The sequence below is a fragment of the Dendropsophus ebraccatus genome, chromosome 1, assembly GCF_027789765.1.
Source record: "Dendropsophus ebraccatus isolate aDenEbr1 chromosome 1, aDenEbr1.pat, whole genome shotgun sequence".
NCBI lineage: Eukaryota > Metazoa > Chordata > Amphibia > Anura > Hylidae > Dendropsophus > Dendropsophus ebraccatus.
In genome coordinates, this window is record NC_091454.1 from 8487938 (window position 1) to 8512027 (window position 24090).

Below are 24090 nucleotides of genomic sequence, written 5' to 3' on the forward strand. Positions count from 1 at the left end.
GATGGGTGGAGCACAAGCGGGGTACTAAAAAGAATAAGAAAAGGGGAGATGTAAGATCTTCTCCCACCCCCCAGATGCCAAAGGAAGGTACAACCATCCTCCCTCTGATTGGTCTCTCAAACCGGTTCCAAACCCTCCAAGATATTTCCTCCTCAGAGGTGCAGGAGGCACAGGGTGAGGTTACGGTTGGTGCAATGACGGAGGGGCCTGCAGGGGACGTCGAATCCTCTCTCCCTGGGGAACGTATTTCCTTTGGGGGGAGGATCTGCCCAGGGTCAGAGGACGAGGAAAATGTAAATAAAGGGGACATGGATACATCTGTTTCACTAAAAAGGGGTAAACCATCGTCAGATGAGGAAGGTGGCGGGCAGGATGGAAAGGATAGTGGGAAAAAGAAAGCTGTCTAACTCAATCACCCATGATGGCGGCACCCTCTCCGTTGACGCTGGCTTCCATTAATGTAGCCAGCATTAAGTCAGATACGGCTAGATTTGCGGCCTATGATTATTTTGCCCACATTAATGCTGATATTTTCTTTTTGCAGGAGACCAGGCTAACAGACATGTCATCTATATTTAAAGCCAGAAGGGAATGGAGGAATGGGCCCTCCTACTGGTCTCTTGCGGCCGAGCCGTATAGCGGGGTGGCGGTACTTTTTGCCGCACCGGTAGAATGCCGACGGGTTATTGAGTTAGAAATGGGGAGGTGCCTGATTCTAGATGTCCTCATGAAGGGACAAGAACTTCGCCTTATTAACATCTATGGTCCACAGTCCAAGTGGGATCGGAAGTGTCTCTTTATGAGGATCAAGCCCTATCTTTTTACAAGTCGGCAGGTGGTCTTTGGAGGGGACTTCAATGCTGTCACGAGGCCCCAGGATAGGGGAGGTTCCAGAGACAAGCTGACTTATGATGGCGTCGCCCTGAATAGTATAGCTAGTGAGGCTCGCCTGGTGGATGTTCACATCCGGCATACGCCAGGCCACGCGGGATTCACCTATCATAGGGGTAGTTGTAGGTCCAGGATAGACAGGTTTTATTTAAAGGAGGAAGCCGACTTTTCAGCGGTGTCCGTTGTTGAGGTGGAGTTCTCCGACCACTGTTTAATTTTGTTTTCTCTGAATGTTACAGAGACCCCCCGGATGGGTAGAGGCTACTGGAAGCTCAATTCGTCTCTCTTGGAAGAAGCGGAAATAAGACAGTCCTTTGAGGATTTTCTTCAGAGCCAGGTACCATTGCTGGGCCTTTGTAGCAGTAAGTCAGAGTGGTGGGAGATGTTCAAAAAAAGGGTTGCGGGATTCTTCCGCCAGCTCTCGAGCCTCAGGAGTCTGGACAGGTATCGCCTGTACCAGGGCCTGAGGAAGAAACTTGAACGTCTTGTCTCGACTGGAGGTAGTCGTGATGATATCTCCAGAGTGAAAGCCTTGCTATTGAGGTGCCAGTACGATAGACACGCATCTTTGGTTTTTGAGAGGGACTACGGGAAGTACCGCTCGCCCGACCCTTACAGAAACTGCAAGATGTCAGTGAATAGTAAAATCGTCTCAGGACTGATTGATAGTACAGGATCCCTGAAAAGGTCCAGATCAGGGATCCTGGAGGTCGTCAGATCCTTTTACTCGCACCTCTTGGGGAGGAAAGATCTAGATCGGGATAAGGCCTCGGCTTTCTTGACTGAAACCGTCCCTGAACCAGGGGTAGACCCCTCTCTTGACGTTTTGACAGAGATGATCCAAGAAGAGGAAGTCAGGGTGGCTATTGATGGTCTTGCCCTCAAGAAGTCACCCGGTCCAGATGGCTTAACACCTGAGTTCTATAAGACCTTTAAGGACACTTTGGTTCCCCTCTTGACTGAGGTATTCAATGAGTGTCTCTCCTCGGGCACTCTGCCGAGGTCAATGAGGAGGTCAGCCTTGATCATCTTGTCAAAGGGTAAAGACCCGTCCCGCATTGAGAATTGGCGTCCCATAGCGCTTCTCAATGCGGACAGAAAGATTCTGGCAAAAGTGCTGTTTAATCGGCTGGTGAAGTTTGCACCCCAGCTCCTTTCGGGGGCCCAGCATTGCTCTGTTCCAGGCCGCAGTACCTTTAGTGCTGTGCTCGGTGTCCGGGAGGCTGTGGAGCAGGGTAGGGCGGGTCATTGGAAGGGGTACTTGCTGTCCTTGGATCAGGCAAAAGCGTTTGATCGGGTTAACCACGAGTACCTCTGGTCTGTCCTTCTGAGATATGGCCTGCCGGGGGTTTTTGTTGATTGGCTTAAGACCTTGTATGCAGGGGCAGAGAGTTTCCCGCTTGTGAATGGTTGGATTGGCCGCTCTTTTGAGGTTGGGTCTGGTGTCCGTCAGGGTTGCCCTTTGAGCCCACTGTTGTATGTGTTTGCAATTGATCCTTTCCTTAGGAGGATTGATTGTGGACCGTTGGCAGGGGTGAGAATGGACCCTGCAGTGCCGGATTCCACTCTAAGGGTGGTAGCGTACGCCGATGATGTCACCATATTCGTCTCCTCGCAAGAGGAGGTGCGGTGTGTGATGTCAGAGGTGGAGCGCTACTCAGAGGCATCTGGGTCCAAGATCAACCAGGATAAGTGTGAGAGTCTCTGGCTGGGAGGTGGAGATACTGGATTTGATCTCCCGGACACCCTTCCAGAGCCCCAGGAGTTTGCAAAAGTTCTCGGCATCGAATTCGGCCAAGGGGATTACCCCAAACAAAACTGGGACAGCAGGCTCAAGATCGCCGCTCAGAGGGTGGATCAGTGGAAGGGTTGGTCTTTGACCCTCAGGGAAAGGGTTAACCTGATCAAAACTTTCCTGCTCCCTTTGTTGATATATCTGGGCAGTGTTTGCATTTTGCCAGAGCCTCTCTGGACTCGGGTCTACAGTGTGTTCTTCCAACTGTTATGGGGGAATAGACTGAACCTAGTCAAGAGGGAGGTTACTTACCGTACGAGGAGACAAGGGGGGTTGTGTATGGTCATTACTTACCGTACGAGGAGACAAGGGGGGTTGTGTATGGTCAACCCCGTGGTGTTCCTGGTAAATACCTTTCTTAAGACCAACATTGCAAACCTCTGGAAAGAGAGGGCTCCTCCGTGGGTATTCTCCTGTAGGGGATGGTTTCGGCCTTTCTTCCAGGAATGGGAGACAGGAGGGCAAGTGAAGGATCTCCGCACACCACACGGGCATCTTCCGGCTTATGCTACCCTGGTTCTGAAGGTCATTCGTCGGTGGGGTTTGGGGATGTGGGAGATTAGGACTCTGTCGAGGAAATTCCTTGACAATAGGGTCCTGTCGTCCCATTTCCAAAAACCGCTGGCGCTCAAGGATTGCCCAAGCCGGGATCTGGAGGTTGGTTTGGGCCTATTGAATTCCATCAGGATCCCCTTGAAGTTTTGGGACTTGGCTTGGCGCTGCTTCCATGGGAAACTGTATGTGAGGGACAATCTGAAGTGCAGGAGCTCTGAGGATCGGGGATGTCCCCGGGAGGAGTGTGGAGGCATGCTGGAAAGCATGGAGCATTTTCTGCTTCATTGTCCCTTTAATACAGAGGTTTACAACAGGGTGGGCGCTTCCATCGGGTGGCCCAGGTTGGCCCGTCTCTCCTATGCGGAATGGGCCTATGGAGCATTCAGAAACCTTGGTGGCTGGGACCGGAGCACTTTATTCCTAGTCAGCATAGTGGTCAGGTACCACACGTGGAGTGCACGGTGTTTAGTATCGACGCAGCGTAAAATCCTCCCTGTGGATGAGGTGGTTAGGGGCACAGCGCCCCCTGTGGATGAGGTGGTTACGGGCACAGCGCCCCCTGTGGATGAGGTGGTTAGGGGCACAGCGCCCCCTGTGGATGAGGTGGTTACGGGCACAGCGCCCCCTGTGGATGAGGTGGTTAGGGGCACACTCGGTGACCTGGTGAAGGTGCGCTCTCTGGAGTACGAGAGGCTGGGGGCTGGTAGGGCCTCTTGTCTTTGGAGGGGCTTTGCCTATAAGGTCCCTTAGCCTGCGTCTCCTCTCCTGGTGGTCGCTGATGCTGGCACATTAGTCTTTTGTTTTGTGCTGTATAGATACTGGAGTATGGGGTTTGCAGGCGCTGATCTTGGGCTTTCGGGCTGTGTGTGGGGCTGAGAAGTCTCATTATTGTTGGGTTTAGTATGTCATATATTTTTTTTTTGTTTTTTTTTTCTTTCAAAAGTTTGTGTATTGTGATTGTCTTTGTGATTATCTTTGTATGTTTGTATAAATTGTATATACTGTATATATTATATGTGTTGTGTTTGCACCTGGGGTTCGGGTTTAGTGATAGGTTGGGTGGTGGGTAAAAGGGGGGAGGGGGCTTCTGTGGGACTTTGTTGGGACTTTTATATATATATAAAATCCTGGGCTGGTTCATGGACGTCCGTGATCATGTACTGGGGGCATGGGATGCGGGACCAGCTCAGGGCCCAAAAAAAAAAAAAAATAAATAAAAAATAAAAAAATATCATATGTATTGTTTAGTTGTAGGTTATTATTTTGTATTGCGTCTTGTTTAGTTTTAGTTTATTTCTGTATGATGTCTTGTTTAGTTGGTGTTGGGTTGAGTAGAATTATGACTGTGGTATTAGGTTGTGCACAATGCAACTGGGCCAGGGGGTTATTTATATAGGTGTATAGTATATAGTGGTGTATTGTATATAGGTGTGTTTATAAGTGTATAGTATATAGTAGTATATATAGGTTTGTATATAGTAGTGTATATAGTTTATTAATGTTTAGCTAAATAGTTTATATTGTGTATATATTGTATATAGGTATATAGGTTGTATGTGTGGAAGAATGAGTGCGGGGATGGGCCGGTGGTTTATGTTATGGTTTCATTTTCTATTGTTTTGTTCTGGTCAGATATGGTATATGGGGTGTTATTTCTGTATTTATTTATTGTTATGTTTAAAATTTTAATAAAAGAAATACAGGATCAGTAATGTAATGTATGTACACAGTGACCCCACCAGCAGAATAGTGAGTGCAGCTCTGGGGTATAATACAGGATGTAACTCAGGATCAGTAATGTAATGTATGTACACAGTGACCTCACCAGCAGAATAGTGAGTGCAGCTCTGGGGTATAATACAGGATGTAACTCAGGATCAGTAATGTATGTACACAGTGACCCCACCAGCAGAATAGTGAGTGCAGCTCTAGGGTATAATACAGGATGTAACTCAGGATCAGTAATGTAATGTATGTACACAGTGACCCCACCAGCAGAATAGTGAGTGCAGCTCTGGGGTATAATACAGGATGTAACTCAGGATCAGTAATGTAATGTATGTACACAGTGACCCCACCAGCAGAATAGTGAGTACAGCTCTGGAGCACATACTGTTGTCAGGTTGATGTGCTGGCTATAGGTGACAGAGCTTTATATACAGAACAGAGCGGTTCCCTTTATGGGTCTTAAAATAGAGTTACACGAGGGGCCGGGTATATAGACGAGGGTCACAGCTGCGGCCGGTGTGAGGAACTATTTATATGCGTCCTTCATGTCTGACTCCCAGCATCCTCTGCTCCTCACATCACACACACAATACCAGGTCCCCAAAAGCTGATGCCTGGTCTCAATGAGTGTGCGGGGGGGAGACAGGGGGGAGTGAGGGACGACGGGCTGGGGTTCACTAGACTGCCTGATATCAGTATTATGGTGGGAGCAGAGACTGTGACTCCCCCTACATGGTGGAGATGGTAGATTCCAACCTCAGCTCCTACTTATAGATACTTACAAATTAGGTTTAAAACCTATTAAACACATGCCCCGCCCCTTTATGTGTAAGCCACGCCTTTAAATCCCCTCAATCAACGCATGGTAGGTTCCATTATTTAATATAACCTATATATTTCATCAGTATGGATCATTAGGCTGCAGTACCAGAAATGGCCACATGTATGAAGGTGGCGCTGTTTCTGGGAAAAAAAAAATTCTTATATTTTAATTTAAAAATAGGATACGGCTTCTGATGACATATCTTATACCGCTATGTATCAGCTCGCCGTCATCACACCCAATCCAGCAGCGGGGGGTACGGGGTCCCTGTCACCAACTAAGGTTTCCTCAGTAACAAACAACTGTCTGAGCCCGTGGGCAGGTGGAGCCGTATTTCTAGAGTGGGATGAAAATGCTCCGAGATGTGGGAGTGCGAAAATAGTGACAGGAACGTGTGCGGCACATAATATGTAACAGACGTGGGAGGAGAGCCGACCGCAGGGAGAGATCAGCGGGGAAATATCACACAGCAAACTACATGGCACAATGTATATACATCAACGGACATAGAGGGCAGTATTATAATAGTTACATCCCTGTATATGGGAGCAGTATTATAGTAGTTATACTCTTGTATATAGGAGCAGTATTATAGTAGTTATATCCCTGTATATAGGGAGCAGTATTATAGTAGTTATATCCCTGTATATAGGGGGCAGTATTATAGTAGTTATATTCCTGTATATAGGGGCAGTATTATAGTAGTTATATTCCTGTATATAGGGGGCAGTATTATAGTAGTTATATTCCTGTATATAGGGGGCAGTATTATAGTAGTTATATTCCTGTATATAGGGGGCAGTATTATAGTAGTTATATTCCTGTATATAGGAGGCAGTATTATATTAGTTATATCCCTGTATATAGGAGCAGTATTATAGTAGTTATATTCCTGTGTATAGGAGCAGTATTATAGTAGTTATATTCTTGTATATAGGAGGCAGTATTATAGTAGTTATATTCCTGTATATAGGGGGCAGTATTATAGTAGTTATATTCCTGTATATAGGAGGCAGTATTATATTAGTTATATCCCTGTATATAGGAGCAGTATTATAGTAGTTATATTCCTGTGTATAGGGGGCAGTATTATAGTAGGTATATTCCTGTATATAGGAGCAGTATTATAGTATTTATATTCCTGTATATAGGAGGCAGTATTATAGTAGTTATATTCCTGTATATAGGAGCAGTATTATAGTAGTTATATTCCTGTATATAGGAGCAGTATTATAGTAGTTATATTCCTGTATATAGGAGCAGTATTATAGTAGTTATATTCCTGTATATAGGAGCAGTATTATAGTAGGTATATTCCTGTATATAGGAGCAGTATTATAGTAGTTATATTCTTGTATATAGGAGCAGTATTATAGTAGTTATATTCCTGTATATAGGAGCAGTATTATAGTAGTTATATTCCTGTATATAGGGGGCAGTATTATAGTAGTTATATTCCTGTATATAGGAGCAGTATTATAGTAGTTATATTCCTGTATATAGGAGCAGTATTATAGTAGTTATATTCTTGTATATAGGAGCAGTATTATAGTAGTTATATTCTTGTATATAGGGGGCAGTATTATAGTAGTTATATTCTTGTATATTGGAGCAGTATTATTGTAGTTATATTCTTGTATATTGGAGCAGTATTATAGTAGTTATATTCTTGTATATTGGAGCAGTATTATAGTAGTTATATCCCTGTATATAGGAGCAGTATTATAGTAGTTATATCCCTGTATATAGGAGCAGTATTATAGTAGTTATATTCCTGTATATAGGAGCAGTATTATAGTAGTTATATTCTTGTATATTGGAGCAGTATTATAGTAGTTATATTCCTGTATATAGGGAGCAGTATTATAGTAGTTATATTCCTGTATATTGGAGCAGTATTATAGTAGTTATATTCTTGTATATAGGGGCAGTATTATAGTAGTTATATTCCTGTATATAGGGAGCAGTATTATAGTAGTTATATCCCTGTATATAGGAGCAGTATTATAGTAGTTATATCCCTGTATATAGGAGCAGTATTATAGTAGTTATATTCCTGTATATAGGGGCAGTATTATAGTAGTTATATTCCTGTATATAGGAGCAGTATTATAGTAGTTATATTCTTGTATATCAGATGACATGTACTGTATACTGTTCCCTCAGGAAATGTCACCTGACAGTATTATCAGGAAAGTCCCTGTCATTCTCTGCAGGAGAAATGTCACAACTGGACTTTTCCTCGATTATCGGCGTCTCCTGGAAATATTTGGGGGGAATTTTATTTAATGACGTCATTTATTATAATGGAAAGCATGGTTCCCCTCTCCTGTTATACTCAATTTCAGCTCTTAAGGGCCAAGGTAATAGTCGTAGTAATAGTATATCAGACCCTGGGAGAGCTGAGTGGTCAAGTTAGTGGGAGCGGCCATGACGGTTGTCCTCCATCCTTCCCAGACACTGATGAAACCCTCCCCGTATAATTGTCTGTGTCTTCCCTGTGACCTGGAGCTATTATGTAATGGTTACTATGCAGCAGTGCACGGAGGGTTATATAACATATAGGCGGGTGTGGAGAGGACTGCGCCGCCACCCCTGTGACGTGAGAACCGTCTGCCTGATACTATCACTCCACCCTCCCGGCTGCCGCGGATTATTCTGTCCCCACATTCATGTACAGACAGATTAAGGGCAGATCGGGAGGTGTAGGGTTCCCCGGTGCACCGAGATAACAACGCCAGCCGAGCGCTTACATAATGGACGGTTACGTAAAAGTCGCCAGCGGGTGGTCAGAAAATTACATAAAATATGGTACCATCCGGTGTGGCAAGTATTGTGCAAGTATAGATATCTGTGTAGGTATATACAAAAACAGGAGGTGCAACAGCAACCCACAGGTGCAAGGGCCTACCGTATATACTCCTCCCAGCGTTCACACCGCAAACACCTGCTCTGTAGGTATTCAAAAATGAGGATCTTACCAAACTACTTGATCAAACAGAGTGTACCATGTCGCCAACGTTTTTCCTTTTTTCTTTGTAGGTATAGATATATATACAGGGGAAGGTGGTACTGTGCACTGTATATGTATATATACTGAGGATTACACCCTGTATACAGGACAGGGGAAGTGGTACTGTGCACTGTATATATATATATATATATATATATATATATATATACTGAGGATTACACCCAGCATACAGGACAGGAGAAGTGGCACTGTGCACTGTATATATATACTGAGGATTACACCCAGCATACAGGACAGGAGAAGTGGTACTGTGCACTGTATATATATATACTGAGGATTACACCCAGCATACAGGACAGGAGAAGTGGTACTGTGCACTGTATATATATATATATATATATATATATATATATATATATATATATATATATATACACACACACTGAGGATTACACCCAGCATACAGGACAGGAGAAGTGGTACTGTGCACTGTATATATATATATATATATATATATATATATATACTGAAGATTACACCCAGCATACAGGACAGGAGAAGTGGTACTGTGCACTGTATATATATATATATATATATATATATATATATATATATATATACTGAAGATTACACCCAGCATACAGGACAGGAGAAGTGGTACTGTGCACTGTGTGTATATATATATATGTGTGTGTGTGTGTGTATATATATATATATATATATATATATATATATATATATATATATATATACACACTGTGTATTTTCTCTGCTGCTTTCGCTCAGATCTGTCTTGATAATTTCCGATGACGGATTCTCCGTCCGGCAGTCTTGGCGATCTCAGCGGATTCTGCTGCTCGTAGGTCATGTGATAATTAGAAAATATTGGTAGATTATAAATGATGGCGTCCGGGCTTTGGAGAAGATTCCTGGCTAAATCTAGGTCAGCGTCTTGGTCTGGAGCTCAGGCCGCACATTGGCCTCTAGCGCCATCATCAGCCATGTTGTACAGGTGCTGCCTATCACTGCCCCAAATAGGGAAAAAGAGGAACCACCATGGGTATCCTGTGGGCACTGACAAGGCATTAAACAAACAGCGCCACCCCTGTCTACAGGTTGTGTGTGGTATTGCAGCTCAGTCCCAGCAATATCTGCCACGCGTGAGTTCTGCACAGCCTCAGGACTCTGTGACAGGAAACTGCGACTACAAAACAGAATGGCTGTGTGCAAATTGCATAGTGTGAACAAGTATGAATGTGTGGGCTTTAATTGTTTTGTTAGGAAACTCCGACTAGTCAGGATTTTTTTCGCTTGTCACGGCGGCGGACGGTCACGACGTCACGGCTTCTATTTGGAGTCAATGTTTGATGTCCTCTCCGATAGTTTCGCCTCATTCCTTCCACCCGCCTCATACCCTGAATACCTGAGACGTTACACCGTCCTATCAACGACGGCCAGGGCTTCTACCGCCTGGAAGTGATAATTAAAGGGGTTTTTATCATAGTGTTTTTTCTTCCCTTTTACATATCTGACATTCCTCCATAGAAAGCAGCAGAGGAAGAAGCAGCTACCCACACAAGTGTTATTACAGGACGGTATGTGCCGCAAGTCTCACGCCTCGGGACACGCCTGACACGTGGGAAAGTTCTGTGTACAGAGACACCTGCCTAGCAAAACCCATACGGATAAATGATAGGGGTGGTAGTAGGCTGTATTATCATAGCACTGGGTGGGAGTATTTTATGTCAGTATATGGTAATATTATGGAACTATATAGCGGTATTATATGTCAGTATATGGTAATATTATGTAACTATATAGCGGTATTATATGTCAGTATATGGTAAGATCATTTAGCTATATAGTGGTATTATATGGCACTATATAGCGGTAGTATATGTCAGTATATGGTAAGATCATTTAGCTATATAGTGGTATTATATGTCAGTATATGGTAATATTATGGCACTATATAGCGGTATTATATGTCAGTATATGGTAAGATCATTTAGCTATATAGTGGTATTATATGTCAGTATATGGTAATATTATGGCACTATATAGCGGTATTATATGTCAGTATATGGTAATATTATGGCACTATATAGCGGTATTATATGTCAGTATATGGTAATATTATAGCACTATATAGCGGTATTTGTCAGTATATGGTAAGATCATTTAGCTTTATAGTGGTATTATATGTCAGTATAAGGTAATATTATGGCACTATATAGTGGTATGTGTCAGTATATAGTAATATCTTGGAACTATATAGCAGTATTATATGTCAGCATATGAAATTATCATGGAACTATATAGTGGTATTATGTGTCAGTATTACCATATACTTACACATAATACCACTATATAGTTCCATGATATTATGGCACCATATGGCACTATATAGTGGTATTATATGTCAGTATATGGTAATATTATGGAATTATATAGCGGTATTATATGTCAGCATGTGGTGATATTGCATGATATAGTGGTATTATATGTCAGTATATGGTAATATTATGGAACTATATAGTGGTATTATACGTCAGTATATGGTAATATTATGGAATTATATAGCGGTATTATATGTCAGTATGTGGTGATATTGCATGATATAGTGGTATTAAATGTCAGTATATGATACTATCATGGAACTATATAGCGGTATTACATGTCAGTATATGATAATATGGCACTATATAGTGGTATTATATGTCAGTATATGGTGATATAATGGAACTATATAGTGCTATTATATGTCAGTATATAATAATATGGTACTATATAGTGGTATGTGGGCTTTATATGGTAGTGTTTTGATTATGGCACTATATAGTGGTATTATGTGGCTGTATTTTGTAGTATTATCTTGACACTGTATGGTGGTTTATGGGTCAGTATATGGCCCTATATGCTGGTGTATGGCAGTATTATCTTGATGCTATATGGTAGTATTATGTGAGTTGTATATGGCAATAGTACCACAGCACTATATGGTGGTAGGTGACTGCAGTATGATATACTTGGCTTCCCTAAGTACCACCATAACTCACCAATACTCGAACTCCCCACCCAGGGCTCATCCCCAATTCCGAACACTACCCCCCGTACCCAGTAAAGACACAACCAGCATATTGGAAAAAAGGCCGTGTCGGCCATATTTATTAATACCAACATTATTTCCAATAAACATTATAAATAACATACCCAGAAAATTGTGCATAAAACATATAAACTCAACATAACAGCACACAGTGTAGGGACCTGAGTTTGACCTGGAGTAGAAGGTCCCCTTGGAGACCCCATTTTACTTCATTCTGACTCCTCTGCCCTCAGTCGCACTCGCCGACCCAAAGGCACCAATTCCCCTGTGGGCTTATTGCTCGACAGGACCCACCATAAATCCAGTTGGATGCATGTCTCCCACTCATGCACCTACAATTTGCCTCTGAGGGGCCCCTTCTACCCCGTCAACCCAAGACCACCATAGACAACCTAATACCAACTAAGGGAGGGCGGGACTTTCACTTTCCTGACTAGGCGGGCAGTGACGTATTTCCGCCCGCCTCAGCTCTTATACCCCACCTAACCCCTCCTCCCACGTGACTCTCTCTCCTCCACCCTGACCGGTTAACCCTTTCCCCTAATGACAAACCAGCCTAGTGCAGCCTGATTCAACTGAGTCAAGCTGCACTACGCTAGGGCTGCGCCTCCGCTCCGTTGCTCCCAGAATGATCCAAAACACTGTACACCAGTATGTTAGTAGTAGAAGGCAACATTATGGTGGCACAATCTGACGGTATTAGCCATCTGTTTATTGCAGTATTATTTTGAGTCTATATGGTATTATTTGACAATATTATTATGGCACTGTGAGGTATTAAGGTGGTATATAGCGGTATTATATTGGCAATATATGGCTCTATTGTCTGGACTGCATCTATCAAAATTATCTTGCCTCTATACGGTGGCATTATAATTGTTGCCTATGGCTATAGTGTCATGTCATTATATTGTCATATTATAGCACTGCATAGAAGTATTATCTGGTTTATGTGGGCCTTATATGGCAGCATTACCTTGGCACTACAGTGGTTTATGTGGGCCTTATATGGCAGCATTACCTTGGCACTACAGTGGTTTATGTGGGCCTTATATGGCAGCATTACCTTGGCACTACAGTGGTTTATGTGGGCCTTATATGGCAGCATTACCTTGGCACTACAGTGGTTTATGTGGGCCTTATATGGCAGCATTACCTTGGCACTACAGTGGTTTATGTGGGCCTTATATGGCAGCATTACCTTGGCACTACAGTGGTTTATGTGGGCCTTATATGGCAGCATTACCTTGGCACTGTACCCTGACATTGCATGGGCTGTATATAGCAGTGTTATCATGGAACTACAGTATATGGTGATACTATTTAGGCTGTATATGGCAGTATTATTATAGTACATTATGTTGCTGAAAATGCGCAGATCTCCAGTTTCCAAGTTAGCAGAAATGGCCGCCACAAGTGTATAGGAATTCGTCCTCTGCTCTAACATCTTATTTACCAATATACGGACAACTTTACATTTTTGGTCAGAAAATTTCTTTAAGCTGAAAATAACAAATCTACTGAAGAAGAGACAATTTGTGTCTACATAACAATGTGCGAGCAGATTCCCATCCTCGGCATCTTCGCGGCCGGCGGATTCCTGGCGGACGGGGATGAGTTCATCCAAACTTGTGGTTTCTTGGAAATGAAGATTCCAGTAACGGGGAACAACATCTGGTTTTCCAGTCAGACAGGTCAGACGTGGGGCAGACATTCTCTATATCTCACTATATCTCACCCTGGAACCTCCCGGAAGGAAGAAACCAAGGCCTTAAGATAAAGGCTTCCCACCCATATGTGGGGGAAGGGAATGTGTGTTGCACCATAACACTTCCTGTAAGAGGGTGACAATATGCCGGACGAGATGTAAGGTCTGAATTGCGCCCTGACCTAGGTACGTTTGACGCAATTTCTACTTCCTTACAGGCCTCAAAGTCATGTGTTACCCATAGCAACCAGTTGCATCACCTGCATATGGAAAACGAAAGCTGCAATACGATTGGCCTCCATTTATTTTTCACAACCAGCCAATCAGACTTCAGCTTTCACTTTCTAAATTGCGACAGAAGAAAAAGTAAACCCTAAATAGGTTGCTATGGGCATTAAATAGAGGCCCCATAGCAACCAATCAGTTTCCAGCTTAATTTTTGTGAGAAAGTGAAAGCAGCAATGTGATTGGTTGCTATGTGAACCCGACATTGTGTAAGCCCCACCCCCATGACTTACATATAACAGACACGCCTCCTTATTCAAATTAGAGTTTAAACTCCACCTCTTTTATGGTTCATAATCATTATTATTATTGAACTATTAGTAATATTATAATTATGATTTGTAATGTCACAGCAAATCCGTCACGGAAATACTAATACGACAAATTGTTGGGGGATTTTAAGTCCCACCCCTGCTCGATAACAGTCCTTAAAGGGGTTATCCAGGAGTAGAAAAACATGGTGCTTTTCTTCCAGAAACATCGCCACTCTTGCCCTCAGGTTGTGGGCGGTATTGCGGCTCAGTTCCATTGAAGTGAATGGAGCTGAGTTGTAATAGCGCACACAACAGGTATGATGCTGTTCTAAAGTAGGTGGTCATAAGTAGGCGGAGCTACAGAGTGATTTATGCTCTGGACTGATCATCCGGATGTGCTTCTCATTGGTGAATGTGGCGATAAATCACACAATTCCCGAAATGTTCACCGTGCGGCGATTACACCTTAGGGCCCTATTCCACCGGACGATTATCGCTCACATAATCGTTAACGATTGACAATCTCAAACGACCGCTATTACGAAAGACCTTAAAACATTTCCATGGAACAATAATCGTATTTGCGATCGTTTTTTCTTCATTATTTCTTCGCTCTTGCGTTCGTATCTACTGCGAACGACCGAACGACGTCTTATTCAATACGATCGATTTGTGAATGTTTTGCGAACGAGCAACGATAAAAATAGGTCCAGGTCTTATAAAGCGATCAACGATTTCTCGTTTGGTCGTTAATCGTTAACTGCATTTCAACCGAACGATTATCGTTTAGATTCGAACAATTTAACGATAATCTGAACGATAATTGTCCGGTGGAATAGGGCCCTAAGATCCGTAAACATGGAATGCCCCTTTAAGTGCTGCTAGGGGTTAAACCTGTGCAATAACCCAGTTGCGGAGCCATTTGCGCCCTCACTCCCAGCACCCGCGTGTTTGTCGGCGCGGAGACAAAGCCTCTTTTATTAAAGGATGTCTAGACGGCCGCCGATCAATGTTTCTATAAGGTGGGAGCCGTTATGTCAAGGAATAAACACATTGTAGAGCGCAGACCTCTGGATGATGAGTAACACCGCCACCGCCACGCTCGCTGAATACTTATACTGGCAGAGAAAGAGAACCTGCCGGTGGATTCCAGCACATGAGGGGTTAACCCCCCCTCCCTTATAGGGCCATATACTGAAGGGAATATTCAGAATATTGCGGAAAGTTCTCGGTGAGGGGTCTGGGGGGCGGCTTATTCCTCGCAGACCCCATTGGTTATTAGATCTGTACCGCTCTGGTTGCTCAGGATCTGTTTATTGCACGTTCGCTTTTTTTTGCGTTTTTTTTTATACGAGGTTTATGGATAGAAGATGCAATATGGTGCGGACTCTCTCCATTTACATTGTGGTTGTCCCTAAAGCTGGAGGGATATTGCGGCAGCCAGACCCTGCGTAATAGCCCCCAAATCTGATTGGTTGGATGATTTCACCATCTAATGTGTGTGGGGACCCCAATCCTTCCCCATGTATGGGGGACCCCAATCCCCAGCTGATCAGACGTGTAGCATTTTACCTGCCAGTCTCTTCTTTCGCCAGAGGAGTCTGGCAGCGGCTTTCTTACCTTTTCCCATGGAGAACACAGGCACGCTCTCTTAAGCTGAGCATTCACGTGTATGGGGAATTGGGAGCGATAGCTATTGGTCAAACTGAGTTCCTATGTGTATAGGGGGGATCAGGAGAGAGAGCTGTTAATGGATCCCACCATTCATGTGTATAGGGGGAATCAGGAGAGAGAGCTGTTAATGGATCCCACCATTCATGTGTATAGGGGGGATCAGGAGAGAGAGCTGTTAATGGATCCCACCATTCATGTGTATAGGGGGGATCAGGAGAGAGAGCTGTTAATGGATCCCACCATTCATGTGTATAGGGGGGATCAGGAGAGAGAGCTGTTAATGGATCCCACCATTCATGTGTATAGGAGCGATAGCTGTTCATGGAGCCCAGCATTCATGTGTATGGAAGTATCAGGAGAGATGGCTGTTGATGGATCCCACCATTCATGTGTATAGGGGGGGATCAGGAGAGAGAGCTGTTGATGGAGCCCAGCATTCATGTGTATAGGGTGAGTTCACACTACGGAATTCTCGTGGATAACGTCCTCGGAATCCTGTCGGCTGTCTGTGCGCCTTTTCGCCGGCTCCATAGACACCATTCTATGGGCCGGTGTATTCCGCTATCCGCCAAAAGAAGTGAGCGATATCAGCCGCTCCTCATATAACGCTCCCACATAAATATCATCCCTATAATTCATTACTGTTAATTGTTCTCTGTCAATAAAGCTGCGGTGAGACAGTCGCGTCGCTGGTCTAATCCATTCTCTTTATTGCACTAGTCTTTAGTCGTCCATCTTACCGACCTATAAAACTCACTTTGTACACAAGTCGTAAAACATGATAAAAAAATACGGTCGATGTAACCAGTCATCCAGCGTTATAGTCCAGATACAGAAAAACAGCGCCACACCTGTGTCCTGGTCGTGTAGGGTACTGCAGCTCAGCCCCTTCAGTTTACCGGAGCTGCAATACCACTCATAACCAGTGGACAGGTGTGGCGCTGTTACGAGGAGAAAGTAAACCATGTACAGGACGTCGGTGAGTGGAAACAATCTCATTCACATCCAGAGACCTAATACTTCTCACAGCTGAGGGTTTGTTACAATTGTATCCAGTCTAGACAATGCAGCATCGTGTTTATGGTGGGTACGTGACAGGTCCGGGTGGGATTCCGGGGCCTGGATGTAAACAAGAACGTCTCCATTCACTGACAGCACAAACTTTGTTAGAAACTTGGATTAATGGTTGTGTACATAAGACTGGAGTTCCCCTTTAAGGACACTTTACAGTCACTCCCTTTATAGTCATGAGATGTCCATGTGAACATTACGCGGCGGGGATCTCAGTCCTCACCAGTTAGCGAGAAAAAAAAAAAAAAAGAAAAAAAATAGTACAAATGGCCCCAATAAGTCTGTGAGCACGCCCCTTGTTCATGTCTTAAAGGCACAGCGCAGCTACACCCTTCGAGGCGCAGTCGTAGCTCAGGATCCAGTTGTTTTTTTTTCCAGTATAAGTCACATCCGGCGAGTGCAAACGTGATACAATCCCTTAAAGGAGCCGCGCAGGCGGACATATCCCTTATAGATCCGCGGGGGTGTGGCCTGCTATAAGCTCCACCTCCGCGCTGCAGATCCCTGTGCAGCTCCTCCTCCTGCTTCATCCCAGTAAGAAATAACCTAGGGATAATAGAGATGACGACGCTTCATCGGCAGCTTCAGTGCGGGGAGAGATGATGGTTGACGTGCGGCGAGTTCGAGCCCAGGAATCCCAGACGCTGTTTGTTCTTCCTTTGTTCTGTCATCTGTGGAAACGGAAAGTATAAAAATCCCTTTAACCGATATCAGATAATCCAGATAGCGGGGAGCTGATAGGAAAGACTATGGGGGAGATTTATCAGACATGGTGTAAAGTGAAACTGGCTCAGTCGCCCCTAGCAACCAATCAGATTCCACCTTTCATTCCTCCCAGACTCTTTGGAAAATGAAAGGTGGAATCTGATTGGTTGCTAGGGGCAACTGAGCCGGTTTCACTTTACACCATGTTTGATAAATCTCCCCCTATATTTCTCTCTACTGCGATCACTACTCATGATCAACTGATCACCCGATCACTGACACCCCCAGAGGTGAAATGCACTATTACATCCCAGCCACTTATGTGAGTATGGGCCTGATCTTAAAGGGGGACTTCGGCAAGATTTTTTTTTTTGTCTTTCAAATCAACAGGTGTCAAAAAGTTACATACATTTGTAATTTACTTTTATTTAAAAAATCTCCAGTCCTTCCAGTACTTATCAGCTGCTGTATGTCCTGCAGGAAGTGGTGTATTCTCTCCAGTCTGACACAGTGCTCTTTGCTGCCACCTCTGTCCATGTCAGGAACTGTCCAGGGCAGCAGCAAATCCACATAGAAAATGTCTCCTGTTCTGAAAAGAGGTGGCAGCACAGAGCACTGTGTCCGACTGGAGAGAATACACCACTTCCTGCAGGACACACAGCAGCTGATAAGTACTGGAAGACTGGAGATTTTTAAACAGAAGTAAATTCTAAATCTATATAACTTTCTGACACCGGTTGACAAGAAAACTTGCCGGTGTACCCCTTTAACCCACTAATGGCAGTAAAACCCGTTGGAATCTATATACCCTGTATACAGACATCCATATATTCTCTAAATAAGTGGTCTCTGGGTTGAGACTGGAGGGGGCTCTATTCTTCAGTCAGTGACTAGATAGAGGGTACAGTGCCAGGTGAGGGCACAGGGGGGTGGATTGGGATGGCTGCCTGACCCCTATACTAGTAATTAGTTTCCCCTGGAGAGCGAGAGGCACTCGTGTGGGCGCTGGAGCCGGAGAACTCAAGAGCCAGACAAGGCCAGGCCGCTGAATAGGAGCCGAACTAAGCAGAAGTATAGCGGCAGCTTCTGCACATCCAATAGGAGGTCAGCGGGTTCAGGGATCGGTGGAGTCAACAAGCTGGAGGAAGCTACTTGCCTTAAAGGGGCAGTTCACCAAAATGTTTATATTCTTTTAAATGAACTGTTGCCAGAAAGTGTCAGAAATTTGTAATTTACTTCTATTTAAAAATCTCCAGTCTTCCAGTACTTATCAGCTGCTGTATGTCCTGTAGGAAGTGGTGTATTCTTTCCGGTCTGACACAGTGCTCTCTGCTGCCACCTCTGTCCAGAGCCGGAGAGGTTTTCCATGGGGATTTGCTGCTGCTCTGGACAGTTCCTGACACGGACAGAGGTGGCAGCAGAGAGCACTGTTTCATACACCACTTCCTGCAGGACATACAGCAGCTGATAAGTACTGGGAGATTTTATAATAAAAGTAAATGACAAATCTCTGGCACTTGCTGGGACCAGGTGAACTTCCCCTTTAACCCGGTAGTGCCCCCATACACCCACCTGCTCTTTGAGCTCTGCCAGCTGCCCGGACAGCTGCTTCACCAGGCTCATGGTAGTCTCCAGTTTTTCCTGCAGATTGCGGATCTCGTTCTGCTCGTTCTCGCCCTCGCTGCTGACGAGCGACATGGCGCGCATCCGAGGGAACCAGTCCAAGTTCTTTTCCTGGAAAAGAGCAAAAGAGGAAATTTTTCTGGTAGTAGATTCCTCATATTCAGAAGATCAGAGCGGCTGTGAAGGGTTAAAGGATGGGCGGAGCCTGGGTCGCTTTAAGGGAAACTTAAAGGGATAAACTGAGCAGAGACCCCCAGCAAAACAGCGCCACCTCAGGAGAGATGAAGTATGACACTGCTCCTATTGAAATCAATGGGCTTGTCTGTGTAACATATGGACGTGCCGGCTCCTCCAGAGTGACCGCCATGGTGCGAGAAGGTGTCATCTCCCCGCCAGAAGCTTTATCGCACAATTCAAACAGCAAAACTTTATTCATACAAAGATGTCTGATGCTCGGATCCAGCCTTGGAGACAATGGGCTGTGACCGACGCTTGGCAGGATGAGCCGTCGTTTATGGTACCGCAGCAGATGCTATTCATATAAATAGGAGAAACCAAATGTCACAACAGTCTGGAGACGACTGCAAAGCTGCCAACTGGTTACTGGCAGAGAGAAGAGCCAAGATACAGGGAGTCAGTCAGTGTACACAGCAAACCAATGGGAAACCGGGGGCAACAGCCCAACACCGACCTACAGGAGACCTCCCTAATACTGTCTGTAATAGCCTCCAGAGCTGCGCTCACTATTCTGCTGGTGGGGTCACTGTGTACATACATTACTGATCCTGAGTTACATCCTGTATTATACCCCAGAGCTGCACTCACTATTCTGCTGGTGGGGTCACTGTGTACATACATTACTGATCCTGAGTTACATCCTGTATTATACTCCAGAGCTGCACTCACTATTCTGCTGGTGGGGTCACTGTGTACATACATTACTGATCCTGAGTTACATCCTGTATTATACTCTAGAGCAGCAATCACTATTCTGCTGGTGGGGTCACTGTGTACATACATTACTGATCCTGTACTGATCCTGCGTTATACTCCAGAGCTGCACTCACTATTCTGCTGGTGGGGTCACTGTGTACATACATTACATTACTGATCCTGAGTTACATCCTGTATTATACTCCAGAGCTGCACTCACTATTCTGCTGGTGGGGTCACTGTGTACATACAATACATTACTGATCCTGAGTTACATCCTGTATTATACTCCAGAGCTGCACTCACTATTCTGCTGGTGGGGTCACTGTGTACATACATTACTGATCCTGAGTTACATCCTGTATTATATTCCAGAGCTGCACTCACTATTCTGCTGGTGGTGGGGTCACTGTGTACATACATTACATTACTGATCCTGAGTTACATCCTGTATTATACCCCAGAGCTGCACTCACTATTCTGCTGGCGAGGTCACTCTGTACATACATTACTGATCCTGTATTACGTCACAGTTATACAGGGGTTCGGCTCTCCCCGCTGCGTTGAGTTGTCCGTTCTATGTACAGGGGCAGATAATGTGTACAGAGATTTATCAGAGACGACTCCAGGTTGAGCAGAGTTTACGGCGCCATAAAGCAATCAGGTGTATCAGCAGAGCGGCACGTGCGCCACTTCTGCCTCTGGTTATGATGAGAGCAGTGACCTCTGATCGGAGGGATTTCCACGTATTATACCTCTCCGATCCACGCGTCCAGCTCTCCCGCCTGCTGTGTCATCCATCAATATGGCAGCTGATATGTGACAGGAGTAGGTGTACCACACTGGGTGACATATGACAGGAGTAGGTGTACCGCACATGTGTCGGGGACATTTACTAAAGGGTAGAAGATGGCACTACATGGCGCTATTATATACTGGGTACTGTATAGCATGGGGCCTGCACTATACTATTAAAATGGTCACAGTCTAACAATACTACTATGGGCACTGTGTGGCACTACTGATATGGGCACAGTAATATGGACCGTGTGAACTGTATGGAGTTACAGGAGCACTAGGTGGCACTATTAATAGTACAGATAGCGGATTATATTGTACTGATATGACCACTATTAACATGGGTAACGTACGGCACTATTATTATGGGTAATGTATGGCAGTATTATATATAATGAATGGCGGTATTATTATGGGTAATGTATATGGCATTATTATTATGGGTAATGTATAGCAGTATTATTATGGGTAATGTATGGCGGTATTATGGGTAATGTATGGCATTATTATTATGGGTAATGTATAGCACTATTATTATGGGTAATGTATGGCAGTATTATTATGGGTAATGTATGGCAGTATTATATATAATGAATGGCGGTATTATTATGGGTAATGTATATGGCATTATTATTATGGGTAATGTATAGCAGTATTATTATGGGTAATGTATGGCGGTATTATGGGTAATGTATGGCAGTATTATTATGGGTAATGTATGGCAGTATTATTATGGGTAATGTATGGCACTATTATTATGGGTAATGTATGGCAGTATTATTATGGGTAATGTATGGCACTATTATTATTATGGGTAACGTATGGCAGTATTATTATGGGTAATGTATGGCACTATTATTATTATGGGTAACGTATGGCAGTATTATTATGGGTAATGTATGGCACTATTATTATTATGGGTAATGTATGGCAGTATTATTATGGGTAATGTATGGCAGTATTATTATTATTATTATTATTATTATTATGGGTAATGTATGGCAGTATTATTATGGGTAATGTATGGCACTATTATTATTATGGGTAATGTATGGCAGTATTATTATTATTATGGGTAATGTATGGCACTATTATTATGGGTAATGTATGGCAGTATTATTATGGGTAATGTATGGCACTATTATTATTATGGGTAATGTATGGCACTATTATTATTATGGGTAATGTATGGCAGTATTATGGGTAATGTATGGCACTATTATTATTATGGGTAATGTATGGCAGTATTATGGGTAATGTATGGCACTATTATTATTATGGGTAACGTATGGCAGTATTATTATGGGTAATGTATGGCACTATTATTATTATGGGTAATGTATGGCACTATTATGGGTAATGTATGGCAGTATTATTATGGGTAATGTATGGCACAATTATTATTATTATGGGTAATGTATGGCAGTATTATTATGGGTAATGTATGGCACTATTATTATTATGGGTAACGTATAGCAGTATTATTATGGGTAATGTATGGCAGTATTATTATGGGTAATGTATGGCAGTATTATATATAATGAATGGCGGTATTATTATGGGTAATGTATATGGCATTATTATTATGGGTAATGTATGGCGGTATTATGGGTAATGTATGGCATTATTATGGGTAATGTATAGCACTATTATTATGGGTAATGTATGGCAGTATTATTATGGGTAATGTATGGCAGTATTATATATAATGAATGGCGGTATTATTATGGGTAATGTATATGGCATTATTATTATGGGTAATGTATAGCAGTATTATTATGGGTAATGTATGGCGGTATTATGGGTAATGTATGGCAGTATTATTATGGGTAATGTATGGCAGTATTATTATGGGTAATGTATGGCACTATTATTATGGGTAATGTATGGCACTATTATTATTATGGGTAACGTATGGCAGTATTATTATGGGTAATGTATGGCAGTATTATTATGGGTAATGTATGGCACTATTATTATTATGGGTAACGTATGGCAGTATTATTATGGGTAATGTATGGCACTATTATTATTATGGGTAATGTATGGCAGTATTATTATGGGTAATGTATGGCAGTATTATTATTATTATTATTATTATGGGTAATGTATGGCAGTATTATTATGGGTAATGTATGGCACTATTATTATTATGGGTAATGTATGGCAGTATTATTATTATGGGTAATGTATGGCACTATTATTATGGGTAATGTATGGCAGTATTATTATTATGGGTAATGTATGGCACTATTATGGGTAATGTATGGCAGTATTATTATTATGGGTAATGTATGGCACTATTATGGGTAATGTATGGCAGTATTATTATGGGTAATGTATGGCACAATTATTATTATTATGGGTAATGTATGGCAGTATTATTATGGGTAATGTATGGCACTATTATTATTATGGGTAACGTATGGCAGTATTATTATGGGTAATGTATGGCACTATTATTATTATGGGTAATGTATGGCAGTATTATTATGGGTAATGTATGGCAGTATTATTATTATTATTATTATTATTATGGGTAATGTATGGCAGTATTATTATGGGTAATGTATGGCACTATTATTATTATGGGTAATGTATGGCAGTATTATTATTATGGGTAATGTATGGCACTATTATTATGGGTAATGTATGGCAGTATTATTATGGGTAATGTATGGCACTATTATTATTATGGGTAATGTATGGCACTATTATTATTATGGGTAATGTATGGCAGTATTATGGGTAATGTATGGCACTATTATTATTATGGGTAACGTATGGCAGTATTATTATGGGTAATGTATGGCACTATTATTATTATGGGTAATGTATGGCACTATTATGGGTAATGTATGGCAGTATTATTATGGGTAATGTATGGCACAATTATTATTATTATGGGTAATGTATGGCAGTATTATTATGGGTAATGTATGGCACTATTATTATTATGGGTAATGTATGGCACTATTATTATTATGGGTAATGTATGGCAGTATTATTATTATGGGTAACGTATGGCAGTATTATTATGGGTAATGTATGGCACTATTATTATTATGGGTAATGTATGGCACTATTATGGGTAATGTATGGCAGTATTATTATGGGTAATGTATGGCACAATTATTATTATTATGGGTAATGTATGGCAGTAT

The 24090-nt window shown here is 42.8% G+C and overlaps 2 protein-coding genes across 3 annotated transcripts in view; both read right to left on the reverse strand.

The window, feature by feature from the left end:
- Positions 1-16066, reverse strand: part of BHLHE41 (basic helix-loop-helix family member e41) — a 74942-nt gene extending 58876 nt beyond the window's left edge. Inside the window, exon 1 of the mRNA XM_069966143.1 lies at positions 15743-16066. Coding sequence (XP_069822244.1) covers positions 15743-15786 — 44 coding nt within the window. The 5' untranslated portion in view covers positions 15787-16066. The remainder of the gene's footprint in view (positions 1-15742) is intronic.
- Positions 16067-16482: 416 nt separating this feature from the next.
- ITPR2 (inositol 1,4,5-trisphosphate receptor type 2) overlaps positions 16483-24090 on the reverse strand; it is a 185930-nt gene continuing 178322 nt past the window's right edge. For both annotated transcript variants that reach the window (XM_069965955.1, XM_069965946.1), the window contains exons 56-57: positions 19145-19306; positions 16483-17538 (exon numbers count right to left, since the gene is read on the reverse strand). In XM_069965955.1, coding sequence (XP_069822056.1) covers positions 17452-17538; positions 19145-19306 — 249 coding nt within the window. In that variant the 3' untranslated portion in view covers positions 16483-17451. The remainder of the gene's footprint in view (positions 17539-19144; positions 19307-24090) is intronic.